This window comes from Protopterus annectens, chromosome 1.part0 (assembly GCF_019279795.1).
Source record: "Protopterus annectens isolate FY-2018-M chromosome 1.part0, PAN1.0, whole genome shotgun sequence".
Lineage (NCBI taxonomy): Eukaryota > Metazoa > Chordata > Ceratodontiformes > Protopteridae > Protopterus > Protopterus annectens.
Genome location: NC_056725.1, coordinates 1,957,896,188 through 1,957,915,214, shown reverse-complemented (window position 1 = coordinate 1,957,915,214; position 19,027 = coordinate 1,957,896,188). Strand labels below are relative to the sequence as shown.

Here is a 19,027-nt window from a genome sequence, read left to right as displayed (position 1 = left end):
TGGGTAAATACCTACATAAAAAATGTCCCATTCTAAAAAGTGTAAATATGTAGAGCATCCAAGCTAACTGTATAAAACCAATTGGAGTGTTACATTCAGTGGAAAAACTGCAGTAGAAATGTGGCAAGCTTTGAAAGAGAAATTGATTGAATGTAAACATAAAAAATGTTTACCATCAAGATCTAGGTCCAGACGATCAGAAGGATATATTGCCATAAGAAGAGGTTATTTGCTTAAGATGAGAGACAACATATAAGACACGAAATAGAGGTTGAACTATAACCTTGAAAAGTGAAAAAAAAAAAAACTGGACAGACAAATTAAGCATAGTGGGGGACAAGATCAAGAAAAAAATGAATACATTTTATATAAAGATTTTGAGCATAATAGGGAACCATTTTATAAATACATAAGATGTATTCAAAAATTTATTCTCAAACACAACAGATGATAGTTACATTTACATAATCTTATGCAAAGCAGTTTGGCTCCACAAAGCGGATGGTACATTGCCTTAGTAACATCCAGGTAACTTCAGATACTAAAATTAAATTAGCTTTTGTTGAAAAAGAATCACAAAAATTGGACCAAACATACAAATATAGGGAGGAAACAGAATTATTAATGATGACCCAAGAACACTTCAGCATGAACTTACAGTACCATTACATCTATTATTCATTAGGTCATTTAAGTATGGGGAGATTCCTCAAGACTGTGGAAATGTTTTGTTAAACCTACTTTTAAGGGACTGGGGAATATGACAAACCTAGGGTTATACAGACCAATACAATGACCTTCTTATTGTGAAAAACTAATGGAGAAAATAAGAAAATAATAGAGAAGGTATTGTGAATAAATTATTGTCAGAAATGGAAAGGTTGGGACTTGAAACAATATATCAGTGTGTACATGTTGAACATAAATCTATAACTATCTGTACCATGGTGTTCTATAACAATATAATAGCAGCTGTAAATGAAAACTTTTGCTGCACTATGGCATATTTTACATATAATTAACTTCAACATTTGATAGGCTCACATAAAAACACTGGTTAATAAATTAAAACAACAAGGTATTAATGTAACCTGATAAGACTGATAGCTGAATGGCCTACAAATAGGACATGGTATCATACAGCAACTGGGCAGGCAAAATTCTTGGTTGCAGTCAGGTTGTCCCATAGTGCTCTGCCCTATGTCCATATTTGTTTACTTTGTATCTTTCAAATCTATCTTTTTCATCTGAGGTGTTCTACAGTCTGTACTCAGATGACTTGAAAATGGGTAAACTGAGTACATGTATTACAGATAGGGCATGTCTGCAAAATATCTTGACCAAATTGATCACTTGGCACAGGATAATAATATGCTGATAAATACATAAAACATTATGTATGCAAGATTTGGGAGACATAGATTAAAAGGTGAGTATTTAATACTGCACACAGTGAGGCCTAGGCTTAAAATGGCTGACAAGGGCAGTTAGCCTAGTAGTAATCTATGAACCTATGATTGAAATGGTAGATTCACTTAAGGACCTAGGTAGATAGGTAGATCCAGCTATGAATTTTTCTAATCATATTAACTAATTGGTTAATTATAGTTCTAGAACTATAGGTTGTATAACAAATTATAAAATCTAGGAAATCAGAAATGATTAATTCACATTTTGTATGTTACATTAGTCCCAACACTAGAGCATGGCATACCAATATGGAAACCTTAAAAGAAAGCAAGCATGAGTATATTGGAAAAAATATATCAGAAATATACTAAAGGCATCTGTGAATGTGAAAATTTAAGTTATTATGAAAGACTAAAATATTTGAACTTGTACAGTGTCTCATATAGATATTTAAGAGGATACTTTATTCATGTATAAGTTCATAGGTAAGTACTAGGCTAGCTGCCCTTGTGGGCCATTATAAGCCTAGCCAGTTTCCCTTTTTGTGCTCGAAATAACCTATCCAATTTGGTGATAGATTGGCCTTACCCAGCCCATGGTCAATAATTATATATTACCCCTAATGAGAATGACTGGCATCATACCATAGATAATTTGAGGGGACCCATGCATAGGCTAAAGCATTTAGAGATGCATCTTTCCATTAGTAGTATGGGGGCAGCCCTGGGGTAAATTTTCTGTTTTCCATCCATAGATCTAAATTGCTCTTGAATATGGACAGGGATGAACTTTGTTCTGCGTGGATGGAGAGACTGTTCCACAGCAGTAGTATTCTCTGCAAGACATGACTGTCCCTGTGAACCATTCTGTTGATGTTGCAGAAGAGGTTTAGATCCCTAGACTGAGTATTTCTTTTTGTTTTACTCAAATAGTTTTTAGTGATTTTTAAAAAAAGATTTATCATATAACTTATTAATACATTGTCTATTGATTAAAACTAATTTACTATGCACAATATTTACAACTGGACTGAAGATTAATTATAGAATTAACCAATCCAATCAAAATAATGTCATACAAAAAAGAGAGTATTTTCTATTCTTTTCTTTTATAATTATGAAGAGTCTGAGCTCAAATTTAATGTCTCAATAAGAAATAATATTTTCTTCCATGGATTGTTGCTCCATTGTTTGGGTGTGATTCTTAGTTCTTTTACCTTAGTTTCCATCAATGCAGTTTCCTTCAGTAGTGTTAAGAATTCTTCAAAAGATGGTTCGGAATTAGATTTCCATTTTCTAGTAATACATTTTCTAGCATTCGCTAGTATATTCCAAAGTAAGTAGAAATTGTTGTTATTCAATTCCAGATTCTCATTGAAGTTCAACAGTATTAAAGTCTTAAATAACACAAATGTATCTGAAAATATGGCTTGTAGGAAATATCTTCCCAAAATTTTTTAACTTTGATACAATCATAAAAAATATGCATCCAATCTGCTTTACATGTGTGCAAATCTCTCCAACATATGACATTATTAGAAGAATTAAATTTAGCTAGTTTATTGGGTGTATAGAAAGATCTATGCAGAAATTTCCATGTGTAAATTCTCCAGAATTGCATGTTGGATGTTAATTTAATAGAATTTAATATTTTAGTTTTATTTTCCATAGATAAATGTACTGAATGTCCTTTAGTAATATAGTTCCAAAATATTTTATTAGTTGTAACTTTGTAATCTATTGAAATATTGTATAATTTCGATGTTATGTTTTCCCAGTTTTGATTATTATATATTATTTCAAACAGATGTTTTATAAGTTTAGATCTATCTTTGAAGGAAGAATTATTGATCATTCTGCGTAGATCTTGTGAAGATAATAATTCACTTTGAAGTATAAGCCAATCTGATGAAGAGATGTCATATGTTCTTATTATGTATTGGCTATCTATAACATTTTGATTGTTAATACATTGTTGCCAACATATAAAGTTTTTTGCTTCCCATGTAGTAAAAACCATCCTGTATATCTTATTATGGAAGTTTTTTGTAACACTAAAAGGATATAACAAATTCATCCATAATGTTATGCCTGTGTTAGAAGTTACAAATTTTCTAAATGAATTAAACATGTCATTTATGAATCTTAATTTAGTAGGTTTTGCTAGATTATATTGAAAACTGGCAGATAAGATATGCCATGGTTTAGTAATGTGATCATCTAACATTAGGTTCTCTAAAATGTTATTCTCATTTGAATAGATAATAGTGTGTAAAGTTTTCCAGTTGGAAGAATAATTTGGATCTATCCAATTTATAATGATTCTGAAAATGGAGGCTTTAATATAAGCTTCAACATCTGGGAAGTGAATCTCTCCTTGTTTCCAGGATCTAATGTGATGTGTGAGAGCTATTCTGTTTTTGTTGGGGTACCAAAGAAATTTTAATTATAATGTATTTATTTCTTTTAAAAATGTGTATCTGGTATCATGGGAATGGCTTGTGCTATATATAACATTTTCGGAAGTAATATCATCTTTATTAATTGTAATCTGTCTTCAAAAGTTAAATATATTCTGTTCTACTTTACTACATTAGTCTTTATTGTGTTTATAATATTTTTATAATTTATCGTTAAAGTTTCTTCGATGTGGGTCTATATTACATTGTCAAAAGCCGACAATATCAAATCTGATATTGTCGACACGACAATAGCGAAAGTTTTGAACATTGAACGTGTAAACAGAAATCTCCGTAAGGGGAGAATTCCATTTATTCCAATGTAGTGCGGTCTCAGAGTTGGTATATTTAAGTAGCGGGGGGTGTGGAGGGTGCAGCCCCCCATGGGAATCCTGCCTACACCCTTTAGTTTTTCTTTGTTTTTTAATTATATTTTTGGAACATTCAATGTTTTCATAGTTTGATCATTAAAAGTCGACCTTTAGTGATTTGAACTATGAAATCTTCAATGTTCTAATATAGACCCCTTCTATGTTTGTACCTAGTGTTATACCTAAATAGTTTAAGGTGAGAACTTTTTTACCAATTATTTGATTATTATCTATCAGAAGATCACTTTTTTATTCAATATCATTAAATTTGATTTTGTTTTATTAAAATGCAGTCCTGAAATTGAATAGAAATTTTCAACTTGTATGTCTAACTCTTTTAAAGACTTTTTAGATATGGTCATGGTAAGAAATATATCATTTGCAAATAACATAATTTTGGAATTGTATTGGCTATATATATTTATACCTTCTATTTTGGGATGATTGTGTATTGAGGAGGCAAATAATTCAATAGCTAGTGCAAATAATATAGGAGACATGGGACAGCCTTGTTTTGTACCTTTTGTTAGTGTTATTGATTCAGAAGTGAAAGGATCTAATTTCACATGTGCTAGATTATTTTTGCATATATTCTTTATCAATAAAATAAAAATTGAGGAAAATCATAGAGTTCTAATGCTTTAAATAAATGGTTCCATTTTAAGGAATCAAAGGCTTTCTGTATATATAAAGCAATTAGCAAGTCTTGTTTCTCTCTATTTAAGATATCAGTGAGAGTTAATATTCTTTGTATGCTATCATAAGTATGTCTATTGTATAGGAAACTTGTTTGATCTTCATTTATAATATTTATCATAGTTTTTTTTATTTTATTGACTAGTATAGCCATAAAGATTTTATAATCATTGTTAAGTAGTGATATTGGTCTATAAGAGCTACATTGTTTTGGATCTTTGTTTTCTTTTATTATAGGAGTGATTAATGAATATCTCTAAGATGGTGGTATTATATTTTGTGTTTGTACTTCAAGTAAGGCTTTATAAAAGATTGAGGTTATAGATGATGGTAAGATTTTATATATTTCAATTATAATACCATCCATTCCTGGAACTTTACTATTTTTACTTTCTTTAATTTTCTCTATAACTTCTTTATGAGAAATTTGTTTTTGGAGTTCTAATTTTAACTTAATAACCTATAAAAGAATCACAGGCCTAAAGCAGATGCCCTATGCTGACCGCCTTAAAAAACTCCAGCTATACTCTGTCGCATATTGTCTACTCTGGGGCGATCTCTGCTTAACAAACAAGGCCATGTCAAACCCAGAGCTGTTGGACATGCTACACTTACAGAAATCCCAATCCCTCAGAGCCACATGCTCCAGGGATCTAAATCTTGTCATCACAATAAACAAAACATGCTGGAGGGATAGGTTCCTGACCCAGAGACTTCCCAGACTCTGGAATAGACTGCCCGTACATGTCAAGCAGGGCGCCTCTTTGGCACTCTTCAAAAGAAACCTTGATGATTGGATGGGAGAAAGGAAATTCACCCCTGGGATCACGTCAGTCACCCTGCTAGACAGGGGTCCAGGGAAGTAAATAGTGTGGGAAGAAATAGCCAGGGAATTGTTATGGCTAGGCTTGTATAGGCCCTAGGGCCGATAGCCTAGTACCAACCTATGAACCTATGAACTTCTCTGGTATTATTTTTATTCATATTAAATTTTGATTCAAAATTAAAGTTATTTGTTTGATTTCCATCCATTCTATAATGTTCAGTATAATGATGTTTGAAGGCATCTAGTATATCACTTATATCTGATACCTTTTTGTTTTTTTTTTCCCTTCATGGATGCTATTAGCGATGTTATTTGCTCTAGATTGCATTTTGACTCTGATTGCTAGATTGTGCATATGTTTAGGAGATACAGAATATGAATTTAGTTTTAATTTTTCTAATGCTAATTTAGTTTTATGTTAAAATTTCATTATATTTTTTTATTTAATTCTTCAATTTTCTTTTTATTAGTGAGTACATTTGCTGAATCATTATTATTTATTTTTATAAGTTGGTTTTGTAAGTTGAGTAATTTGATTCCCATTCTTCTAACTTTTTTAACCATGTAAGAATTTTACCATATAAATAGGCTTTTAATGTGTCCCATATCATAACTATATTGAGCTCATCAGAATAATCAGTATCTAAAAAAATGTAACTCTGTAAGTAACCAAGGTTTAAATTCTGTTAATTTTGTGCTGGTATTCTTGTCATTTGTATTAATTTCTTAAAAATCTACTTGAATTTTAAGGAGAAGTGCTCTATGATCTGATAGTGGACATGGAGTTATTGAAAAAGTATTTATTTCTGTGTTTAAGTCTTGGGAAACATACATCTTATCAATTCTTGCTTGAGTATCATATATATGATCTTGATAAGAAAATAATAAGTTATTCTCTTTGAATTTGAATGTGTCTATTATGTTATGATTTTCATTCCATTTTTTGAGTAGTTTTGCTAAAGGGGTTAGACATAGATTTATTTTGTTAGTGGTCCCAGAATTATCTAAAATACAATTAAAATCACCACCTATTATAAAATTACCTTTATATGTTTTGCTAATGAGATCTAGATGTTTTTAGCTGTTCCTGTACCTGTTCCTGTTCCTATGCCTGGAAATCAGTATAAATTTACTAGTGTTATTATTACAAGTGTTATACATCCTTCTTTGTCTTCATAGTTGTATAGAACTTGAGGATTAATAATATTTTTTTCCATAAGATCATTATTCCTCTAGTTTTTTTGTTTTATATGATGAATGGGCTAATGTTGAATACTCATTTGGATTCCATAGGTGTTTTTCATTCATTTTGAAGTGAGTCTCTTCAAGAATGACTACTTGCACTTTATTTAATTTTAAATATTTTAATAGGTTTGATCTTTTCTTTGGATTGTTTAGACCATTAGTGTTTAATGAGAGTAAAGTTAAGTCCATATGTTTTGCTGAATTTAAATTTTACTAGTACATATAATAATACCCAGACATCTTTCATAACATTGTAGCCGATAAAAGTTTTTCCCATTTTATGTATCTTGACTAGACTGGATTTCTTTTTTAACACATTTAGATTGGAGTTCATTTCAGACCATAGTAGAAGAAAAAATATAACATAAAAGTATTATTTTTAACAATGTAGTCCATAATTTCAATATTCCAACTATCATACATGGAATGATATACATTCCTAATCTGACAAACAAAAAAAATCAGATTATCCCTCATGTCTTAACAAATTTCTTTGTGCTCCATATTTAATTCACTGGAGATCTTTTAGATTTATATGAGTAAATCAACCTTTAATTAAACATATTAATCTTTTTTAAGTTTTCAATTAATTTTGATTACATATGTAGCTTTGTTCTTATGTTTCAGTATATGTTCATCTTTTCTCAAATATGTGATATCTTTGTATAAGAATGAATCACAATAAATGGATCCTCTGATACTTTAACTATGTTATAACACTATCATAGGTTCATAGATTAATCCAAAACACCAATAGCCTGGTAACCGAAAACTCACCACAGTAATGACTCGGCTCAAACAGGAGACAAGGAGTTTATTGTCAATAGAAAACCAAAGATTGAGTATAAAAATCCACCAATATATAAATTATATAAATTGAGACCTCCAGGTTAAGCGCTTTCATCTGGCTAAGCAGACTTCATCAGAACAATATATGGATGTTTCATAATCATTTAAAAGCACTTGAAGGCGCCAAAAGATTTAAAAACACAGTCCTTATTAATTAAGAAGACAATTCTTATTAATTAAAAAGACGGCACTTGTTGTTATGTAAAAAGACAGTACTTGTTGTTATATAAACAGTACTCATATCTAATACTTCACTTACTACATAAAAACACTAGAGTTGACTACCAAAATATTCAACCAGAGTGGAATATATAAATGAATTAATGGATATATATGCATTCGCTAAAAATACCATAACTTATGGACAATAAACTATATGCACCAATGAATACATAAAATGCATATAATAAAATAAAAATAAAAATACACACCAGACTCCAGTGCATAATAATAATATAATAAATAAATAATTCCTATCTAGGTATCAAAAAATATATATGGCATTATGCCATAACCAAAAATGTTTTTATACTAATATGATCATTGATACCTGGTGACCTAGTGGCATCTGTATAAATCTGCCATCTGCTCTCCTTCATAGCTAATAGGGCCTTCATATTACCTCCAAAAGATGGTATACCAACATGATCAATTATAGCAAATTTAAAGTGGTGTGTATCCCCATTCTTAAATACATGTCGATATATCAAGAAATTATTGGAAACTTTGACCAATACACATGACAAGTATAAGAAAGCATCAGGAACCGAAAAACGCGGATCATGTAAGCAATGTTATGTAGTTTATGAAGCCGATGGACTTAAATTGGACAATTTTAATAAGACTTATATAAAGTGCAGGGCAGGAAATTGTAACACCAAATATGTGGTATATATAGCAACATGTATGAAATGCTCTGCATTTTATATAGGAAAAACAGAAAGACAGTTTAAGCGGCGTATATACGATCATTTATATAGCATTAGGGTCAATGACAAAAATAATGCCTTATATCGACATGTATTTAAGAATGGGGATACACACCACTTTAAAATTGCTATCATTGACCATGTTGGTATACCATCTTTTGGAGGTAATATGAAGGCCCTATTAGCTATGAAGGAGAGCAGATGGCAGATTTATACAGATGCCACTAGCTCACCAGGTATCAATGATCATATTAGTATAAAACCATTTTTGGTTATGGCATAATGCCATATATATTTTTTGATACCTAGATATGAATTATTTATTTATTATATTATTATTATGCACTGGAGTCTGGTGTGTATTTTTATTTTTATTTTATTATATGCATTTTATGTATTCATTGGTGCATATAGTTTATTGTCCATAAGTTATGATATTTTTAGCGAATGCATATATATCCATTAATTCATTTATATATTCCACTCTGGTTGAATATTTTGGTAGTTAGCTCTAGTGTTTTTATGTAGTAAGTGAAGTATTAGATATGAGTACTGTTTATATAACAACAAGTACTGTCTTTTTACATAACAACAAGTACTGTCTTCTTAATTAATAAGAATTGTCTTCTTAATTAATAAGGACTGTGTTTTTAAATCATCTGGCACCTTCAAGTGCTTTTAAATGATTGTGAAACATCCATACATTGTTGTGATGAAGTCTGCTTAGCCAGATGAAAGTGCTTAACCTGGAGGTCTCAATTTATATAATTTATATATTGGTGGATTTTTATACTCAATTTTTGGTTTTCTATTGACAATAAACTCCTTGTCTCCTGTTCGAGCCGAGTCGTTACTGTGGTGAGCTTTCGGTTACCAGGCTATTGGTGTTTTGGATTATTACATTGTTGCCTCAGCAGGTTCATAGATTAGTACTAGACTAACAGCCCTTGCGAGCCATTTTAAGCCTAGCCAATTATCCCCTGTGAGATTCAAACCCTGTACCTTGTGCATCAATCCATACTATCCATTTGTTAATGAGCAATCATTCGATAGATAGTAAGTTGTTTATTGTTTTATCAGATATATATCTTCTCAAACAAATGCCATTTGTCTATAGATTTAATATAACACCATGTTTTAAAGCTAGAATGTTTAGATTGCAAATCAGTTAATGTAAGTCATATCATCATGCTGTATAATTCTACATATCATGTAACATATTTGCATATAATCATCCTGCTGTATGAGTCTACATATCCTGTATCATATTTACATATAGTTTTTTTTTGTGTAGACTTTCTTATTTGATGAGATTTGTAACTCTATATATTAATAGGAATAGTCAAACATATAGCTAACTAATGACTAAGTGTGTATGCCTAAGTATTATTCCTTATTATAGATTAATGATGACACACATTTCATATGACTAAGTACCTTTATCACAAGGCATATAAGTTTGTTATCATACATTATTTTAGAGTCAAATAGACCTTTAATATTACAATGTTAAGGATGCCCCAACTTGTTTAAAAGTAATGGCATAGCCTGTATAGGTATAGAAATGTATTTTGAAATATACCTTGTCATTGTATCTTCCAAAATATCTATCTGTATTCATCTCTTTGATAGCATTAATAGATTTATTTTAGTCATAGATTTGCAGCACAACTTCAATAATAATCAATGAGCAAAGCAATATGTTGACTAACTCTATTCAATAGTAAATATTGAGGTTGCTAGTTCTTTACAGTTTATGTAGTATTTGAGATGTATTACTATTAAAGGGAGCTGTACTTGTTTTGTTTGCAAAGGGCTCTATCTTGTGGTTTAACTGAAAATTGTCTAATGCTTCTATTAACATTCAAGTATACAAAACTGTTCATAAATGAGACTGTTTTCAAAGCCTATGAGTTCTCGAAATCAATACTAGGGCTAGTTATGTTTCCTGACATCACAACCAATATCTGTATTAAAATAACTTAAAAAGAAAAAAAATAATATAAATCTTTGTACAAGTGATATCACGTTCTTCATAGGTTAGCTTTTCCTTCTCTTTGTAGAGAAACTGTTACATACTAATTTCTCACCCTTTAATGGTTCATAATTATCAGCTACCTAGATATATCTTTGAAAGCAATGTGATGCCTTTTCATGTACAACAAATTCTTTAAATATATTGAAATGAGCAATCATTGTTCTAGATGTATGATTTCTTTACAGCTTTACTTTTGAAAGGATGAAAGATTTAATTTTATATCTGTACCTCTACCAACTGGACCTAGGTTCTAGTGGCCATTTGGTACTTGGGTACATTGCAGACGATGTAGATGTTTGTTTTTATTTTGGTAAAAAAGCTTAATGGCAACTGGGATTGCTAATGTATGTGCAACCATATTTTTCTATGGCCTCTCTACTCTACCTTCTTTTTGCTTGCTGGGACACCCCTCTGCAAAAGGAATGTCCTATTTTATACTGGACTTGTAGCCTTATAAATGTGGTAGAGTACTGGGAGGTTCAAATTATAGCGCTGATCATGTTTGCAATATTTTGCAGTCAGATGTTATTAAACGTGCATATTGCTCTGGGTAGTCTAACATTTGAGAAACAGTTTTTTCCTCATTTGAAATCTCTGAAGAACATAATTTATTCAATATCTGTCTACATCCTTTAATTGAAAAGCACATATGTTCATCTCCTTGGATTAGCTATTTAAGCAGTTAATACTACCACCTCAGTTTTGTGGTCCTCCAGTAACACACTTGTTTAGAGTATATTTTGTTTTGAATATGCAAACCTACCCATGATCATAAGGGTTTACAATGGGTGCTCTAATATGCAACAGTTTCACAAATATCTTTCTTATATGTATCAGTGAGTCAAGACTATTCATCTAAAGAGGGAGAAAGCAAATTCAAAAATAATTGATACATTTCAGATATTGATTATTAATACATCAGGTCACTCTTAGAACAAAGATACAGGAAATTCTCTTTCAGATACATAACCCTTGGGTTGGAAGCAGTGCTAGAAATAAACAATGAAGGAATCAGAAATAATTCACTGAATAACTTATGAATGCAAATATTTTATGCAATAAAGAGGGTGGAAGATTTTGCATTACATGAACATACAGATAATACCTTAGTCTTCACAAGGACTGTATATATGGTGATAGTGTTGTTTGATTCTTTGTCTGAAGAAGTGCATATACGTTTGGTGCATGAAAGCGCTAACAATAAAATTTTAAACAACACTCATAGACTTTTTTTGTTCGATTTGGCTGTGCTTACCACTGGTTTTCGTTTTTTGGATGTTCTTTGGTTTTTCGAGTTTTTCTTCACAAGGAAGCACAAAGCTCTTATTTGTGTATTCATAATATTAATTAATACAGATTAGCTGATCTGATGTAAATAATCCTAACATATACATGACTAAATATGGCTAATGTCTCCCTAGCTGCATGCTTGAAAATTACACCAGTCCACAGTTTTTTAATACATGTAGGATTCTTACTATTACTGGATAACATAAATCTTTCAATTACTGTGACACTACAGTATACAAGTTTCACTATATACTGACTGGATTACTTTGACTGAAGAGACTTGTCTAGTTTATTTAAAATGTTATAGTAGGACTGATCTCTTAACATCAGTTGATACTAGACCATTATATATGTCTAGACTGTTACTTCTTGCCTTTTACAATAATACTGTTCATCTTCTAGGTTAAAAGCTTAAAATATTTAAATAATTGAACATAAATGTGAACATCTCAAAAGCTTTATTTTTTTTTTAATTTACAAAATAACTTCCTTCCTATTAATAACATGTTTCAGTTCTCAAACTAGTAAGAGGCTGCTTGTCTCTTTAAAAATATGAGGAAGTGCGTATGTGCGTTGACATTATATTTCCTAACTATCGCATCTTCCACATTTGTACATTCAGTCCTCACAGTATACATATCTAGTGTAGGTAAATGTTTCTGACTTATGTTACTATCTTGGTGGCAAACAGAGAACAAAGGAAATGGAGAGATCATTTCAGAGTTTAATGCTCACAGACTTCGTTTCGGATCAGTATGTATTAACAGTATTTCCTTTCCTTTTCTCCCCCATCCCACCACACCTTTTTCTCACTCTTTCTCTATCGCATTATATTAGTTTTGTCAGATGGATACAGCACTAAATATTATGTCCATTGTACTTGTTAATTGTGGAGAGGTTGTTTGGATAGCTGTGAGAAGGCTTGGCACTCTCATGGGCTCGCGACTTCTTCACAACTCAAAATTGTCCATTCGCAACCTCTCCGAATGTTGTACATTTAAATGTGATGGGTTTAACAGAAGCAAACCACAATATTCATTATCAGAGTATATGCAACTGACTTCCGTCTATTCAACTCATTCTTAAGAAAGAAAAAAGGAAAAAAAACACAACATTCATTTACTTGTGAACGATGTCTACCATAACATATATACTAGATTATACCAAGACATGGTCTGAGAACAGTCGCATACCAGTTAAAGTGACTATATACCAATATGCTCTCACTTGTATTCATGTCAATCCCCACTTTTTCTTTCTTTTCCTTTGATACCATCTATACTTCTTTCCCCTCCCTCCCCTCTCTTCCGATTGTGATAAAAAAGAGCAATTCTTTATAATAAATGCTCCTTATCATTATTTGTCATTCCTACATTTACTATAAGTGCTTTTATACTAAATTAATTAATATAGAATAAATATGTTACAGGAAGGGGGAGAAAGAGAGTAATAGAATAAGAATAGAGAATAAAAGAAAAAGAAGAAAAAGGCGTACAAGTAGTGAGACAACTAAAAATTAAAATTGTACATACATTTTTGTTTTCTTTAGTATGAGTCTCATACTTTAGTAGAATCTTTGATAGTATTTGTAGTTACTACATTTTTTGTTTTAGTTCTTTGTTTCTTTTTCTTTACATCAATCCAGGTGTTTTTTCAGGAGATCTTTTCAATGAAGTAGATGATGTCCAGTCCATTTTTTCTGGGATTGTAATTATATTATTGTTTTTTATGAAGGAAGATGCCTCCTCTATATTATTGAAGGTCCTCGTTTCATTTGAATGGAACATCTTGATTTTTGCAGGATATACAAGTTGAGCTTTTATTTTGTTTTGTTTAAGTAGTTTCACAAGTGATCATTTTTTTCCCTCAAGTCTAGGACTCTAGTAGAATAGTCATTATCAAATCTGATTTGGTGGTGTTTGTATTTTAAAGGACTTTTTCTCCATGCTGATTTAAGTACAAGTTCTTTGTCAATATATGATAAAAACTTTACTACAATTGATCTTGGAGAAGCATTAGGTGAGGAATGTATAGGCTTTACTATGGCTCTGTGAGCCCTTTCTATGTCGCTGGATAGACCTTCTTTTAACTCTAAGATTCCAGGTAGCCAGGAAATTAAAAGTAAAATAATGTCCTCACCCTCAGTTTTCTCTGGGAGACCAAATATTCTGATATTTGTTTGTTTTTCTCTATTCCCTAGGTTATCTATCTTGTTGATTAGCCAGTTGTTTTGCTGCAAAATTCACTTTGATTTTCTTCCTCCTTCAGTCTCCCTTCTTTGTCGCAGAGAGAAGTTTCAATGTCTGATATTTTTGTTTGCTGCTGTTGTAATATTTGTTTGAAGACATCAGTTTGTTTTTGGCAGTTCTCTCTTAGATTTTCAAGATTGTCTTTAAATCCATCCATTTTCAATGATAACTCCTGTAGTCTGGAAGACATCAGTTGGATTTCTTTCCTCAAGGTAGTTTCAGAGTGTGAGTTCTTTGAGTTGCTCATTTCCACAAAGTAAAAGTAATCTCCAAATTGTTTTGACAGGAAAATATTGATGAAATGTTACCAAAATTAGTTTACAGGTGGAACAGAAGTTTATCAATGATATGTAGTTGTTTTTGTTTAATGAAATTAATAATTTTCCTGTTTTAGGCTATTTTTGTGAAGCTCTAAAAAATGCTGCTGTCAGTTGGCCATCCAGGCTCCGCCTCCTAGACCGAGTATTTCTGATGCCATTTGACTTGTTGATGTGCAGTAAATTGATCAGTATTAGGTCAAAGGATGTTTGTATGCCAGGCACAGGTCACTTTTTAGCAGTCTATAGGATACTGAGTACAGTAAAGTCCTATTATCTGGAATTCAAACAACCGGCACTCCCAAGCAACCATCATTTTTGATTGGCTTGTATAGCAACATACAAGCCAATCAAAAATCACAAAGTGGAGCCACTTCTACTCAATGCGGAACAGCCTGCACATAATCTGTAAATGTTGAAGGATGCTTGTATCAACCAGCTAAAATGTGTCACTATACACTAATTTATTACACAACACACATAGTGTAGTATGGTAGATTTAAACATGTTGTATGTTAAAACTTTGTGCCTTTGCTCTAAAGGAAGATGTTGCACATATTGTTATATGTGTAGATAGCAGTATTGTACTTTTAAATGGGTGTCATCAGTAGACAGATCAGGGTATTGTGAGTTTAACTATTTCAGCAGATCAGAAAAATATTTTGAAGAATTCACACTGTGTCTTGTACCTCTTATCTTGGCTGAACTAAATATGGGTAAACTAATTTGTTCATACATATGACAACAGTGAGTCTAGTATATGTTTTGCTGAAATGTGGGGAGGAAAACATGAATCAGATGCACATGTAATAGACATGTAGGGTGGTCGTATCCCTTTAAAGGGGGATAAGAGAGGTCTTGAGTAAATCTGTGGGGAAGAAGACACCAGATCTGTATGACTTATGCCTTTTAGTGGTGCATAAAGTGAAGGGATGGGCTGAAGATGAAAAAACAAAACTTCAGCTACTCACTAGGGAAGTAAAATGGATGACAACTAGACTTGGAAAGACAATGGTCTGGAAGTTCACACATAAAGAGAAGTGAGGATCAGGATACAAAAACAATGTAGCTGACATGGGCAATGGTTGACAAGATGGTATAAGGGAATGTTCAGCAATGGACAGACTAATCAAACAGTGAGGCATGAGTGAGTAACGAAATAGGGGAAACTGTAGTTGCAGTGGATTAGGAATGGTGGCACCACGTTCAGGTGCAGGGATTACCAGAGATAAGATACAGTGTGTCCAAATGGAGGTAACCTTCTGAATAGTCAAGAGACGGGGAAGTGAAGTGCCACAAATTCTGTATGTGGTACTTAATACGACATGAAATGTGTAAGAGGGGAAACTTTGGGGGTATTATGGTTATGCATGAGGTAAGAATGAATAGTAATGCAAAGAATGCATGTTCTTTTGCAATAAAATATAAATGTCAGATATTTGTGTTATGTGTGCTATGGTAAATAAATTGCACAATATGGTAGACAAATATGGAAAGAACATTAGATGTAAAAATGTCTGTTAAAATGGTATTTTTGAAAAGCTTTGTTACATATATGACTATAAAAATAAAGTTACAAAAAAGCGTAGCAATATTTCATGAAGAATGCACCCATCTAGAAGAACTAAATGTAAAACATGGCTAAATCTAGGAGATATTGGCTCAGGGCTCACTCATGATTGTAAGTGAATACATCAGAAAGTGCAGAGCTGTGCATTTTTAATATGTTGGGTATTTCATATTATGGAGGTAGACTAGGGTCAGCCTGTGTACAAGGACATGTTCATAATGGTGTTTTTATTGTTTTTATCTTCATAATGTATGTACATGCAGTGAAAGAGAAGTATGGACTACAGATATCACATACAGCAGACAGATAATATAATGTTCCTTCTTGTACATCTATGGACATACATATCTTTGTTTTTCAGTATTTCTCCAATCATAAACTGATGTGCTGGCAGTTAAGCAGCTATGAGGAAACTAGTACTGTTACAATAAATGGAAAATTTCCTTTCCCACAAAAAATATTTTTCTGTGTCATTACAGGAGCCATTAGTTTGAGCCCTAGGCAGAATGAAATCTAATTTTAACATTTCAGGTAATTTACCTTAAATGTTACTTTAAAATGTGAATTATACAATTGATGGTGTTGAACAGCCAATCAGTAGAGTATTCTTGTCATGATAGCATTTCTTGAAATTTTCCACTGTAAATAAACATGGACAAGAAATGTTTGTTTTTTTTAAATATACAAATGAGCACATAAAACTATTCTTCAAAATTAAAAAATAAAATTAAAAAGCCTATAATGCCCTCCAGATGGTTATTATAGGATAATAATGGACCTTCCAATGGTAGGAAGGCTCTCTGCCTATGCTGTCTAGCCTCACAATCCATGTGTGGTCCCATACGTTTTACTGTTCCCATCTTGTTGAGCATTATTGCGTACTTAAAAACTGTCTTCCAAAGTTTTTAAATATGATTGGTCAAACCTCTGAAATATGAGGTCACTAGTTCTGCAAAAAGCCTTATAAAAATCATTCACTGTGTGACAACTGTCAAAATAGCTGTCAGTTGTGAAGATTCAGTAGCTCTTTTCACACCTGTTAAAATAGCTGTCAAATACAAAAAAAAATTCTAGGTAGAGTAGGTTAGCAGATTTTATGAAGGAATATCATTGAGACACTGGATAACCCCAACATGCATAGTTTGATTTTAAATGTACTCATAAAAAGAAAAAAATCTTAATCTTTCACTCCCAATCTCATCTAAATTCTTTTGGAAAGCTGTTTGACTGGAAGGTCATGTTTGGTCTACTCTAGAAAAAAAATACATAATATGTGTGTGTGATTAAGTTTTGTATGGTGAATATCAGAGTCCTAATAATCAATAAAAGAAAAATGAATTAAAATGAATCTAGTGTGGTCAGGGCTGAGGAATGAAATAAAAAAAGAAGACAGTAAAGAAATTAAAAGGACTCTAAATATACTCAGGACTGAATGGAACTACAAACATGACTTGGAATTTAATTAGAGGTGTACTGTTAATTAAACAATCATTACTATGTTTGAGTGGACTATTGCTAAAGCTAATTTTCTTCAGCCACCTCAGTAAAGCTTTAATATTACCAAAAATTAAAGGCATCTTCAAAGATGATAAGAAATAAAGACATAGACAGTCTTTTCCCATATTATTATAAATAACATTAGAAAGTTTAAGTTACATAAAAAGCTATTTTATCTTCAAGGCAGCATTTGTGGGGCTGCTTGCTAGAGTATGAACCATTTTTTCCATTAGTTTTTGTTAAGGCTGGTAAATGTGAAATTGGTCTTAATGAGATTATTCTGATGGAAACCCCCTAGGCAGGTGAAAAATTATTATATGTTTCCAAAAGTGCAGCATAACACCAGGGATATGATAAAGGAGAGCAGTTTAGCTATTAGATGCACTGTCATCCTTAACAAAACATGATTCAAATGATCTGTGGGTGAGATTCTTGTTTCTGTATGTTCGACAGCAGCATCTCTACTTCATTACAAATTACATACCAGAAAGAGAAAAGAATGTAGAGGACGTCATTCCAGGTAGCAAGGCCTTCCAGTGAGGTACGATTAGGAAGACGAATGGCATATTACAGTAATGACGAAGGGTCCAAAAACAATCACAAGCAGAAACACGTGACTTTTAACAGGTAATACCTTTCTCTCCAGGGGGGCCAACTCGACCTGGTCTTCCTGGTGCACCTTTCTCCCCTTTTTCACCAACGTCACCTATAAGGAAAAGGTTATATTAAAAACATTTACTTGCACAGTTTAATTCAACTATAATCATAAGTCTTATCATACCTGGTGGTAAAATCAAGCTATCCTGAATGTCGTTTTAAATCTAAAATTTCCAGTTCTTTCACAAAATAGGAGTTTATAGATTTAACAACAGTCTTACCTATATTATGAATAAAGTATCACTATTATGTCATCAGTTTAACGTGCCAGTTCTTAAAAAATATACAGAAAGATATGTTTGTGTTGGACAGGGTAGAATCAGTGTCACATACCACAATTCTGGAAAATCTGACTATATTATTATATATACACACAGCTGTGACTGAGTAATTTGATGAATTTGTCATGTACGAGGAATGGTCACATATATAAAAATATTTAAACAATGGTAATGTATGGTAGTGCATCACATAGATGAACAGGCTTTCTTATAAAATACCACAAAAGAGGCCATGGCAAGATTAACAGAATAAAGATCAAGTTATTTAAGTAGCTACATAGCTGTGTAGCTGACTGAAGAACAGGAAACGAGAAACTGTCAAAAATACAATATTTTTTCTTCAA

At 31.9% G+C, this 19,027-nt stretch overlaps 1 protein-coding gene across 2 annotated transcripts in view; it reads right to left on the bottom strand.

The window, feature by feature from the left end:
* Window positions 1-19,027, bottom strand: part of COLEC11 (collectin subfamily member 11) — a 436,183-nt gene that overhangs the window by 263,931 nt on the left and 153,225 nt on the right. For both annotated transcript variants that reach the window (XM_044070461.1, XM_044070471.1), the window contains exon 3: window positions 18,380-18,451. In XM_044070461.1, coding sequence (XP_043926396.1) covers window positions 18,380-18,451 — 72 coding nt within the window. The remainder of the gene's footprint in view (window positions 1-18,379; window positions 18,452-19,027) is intronic.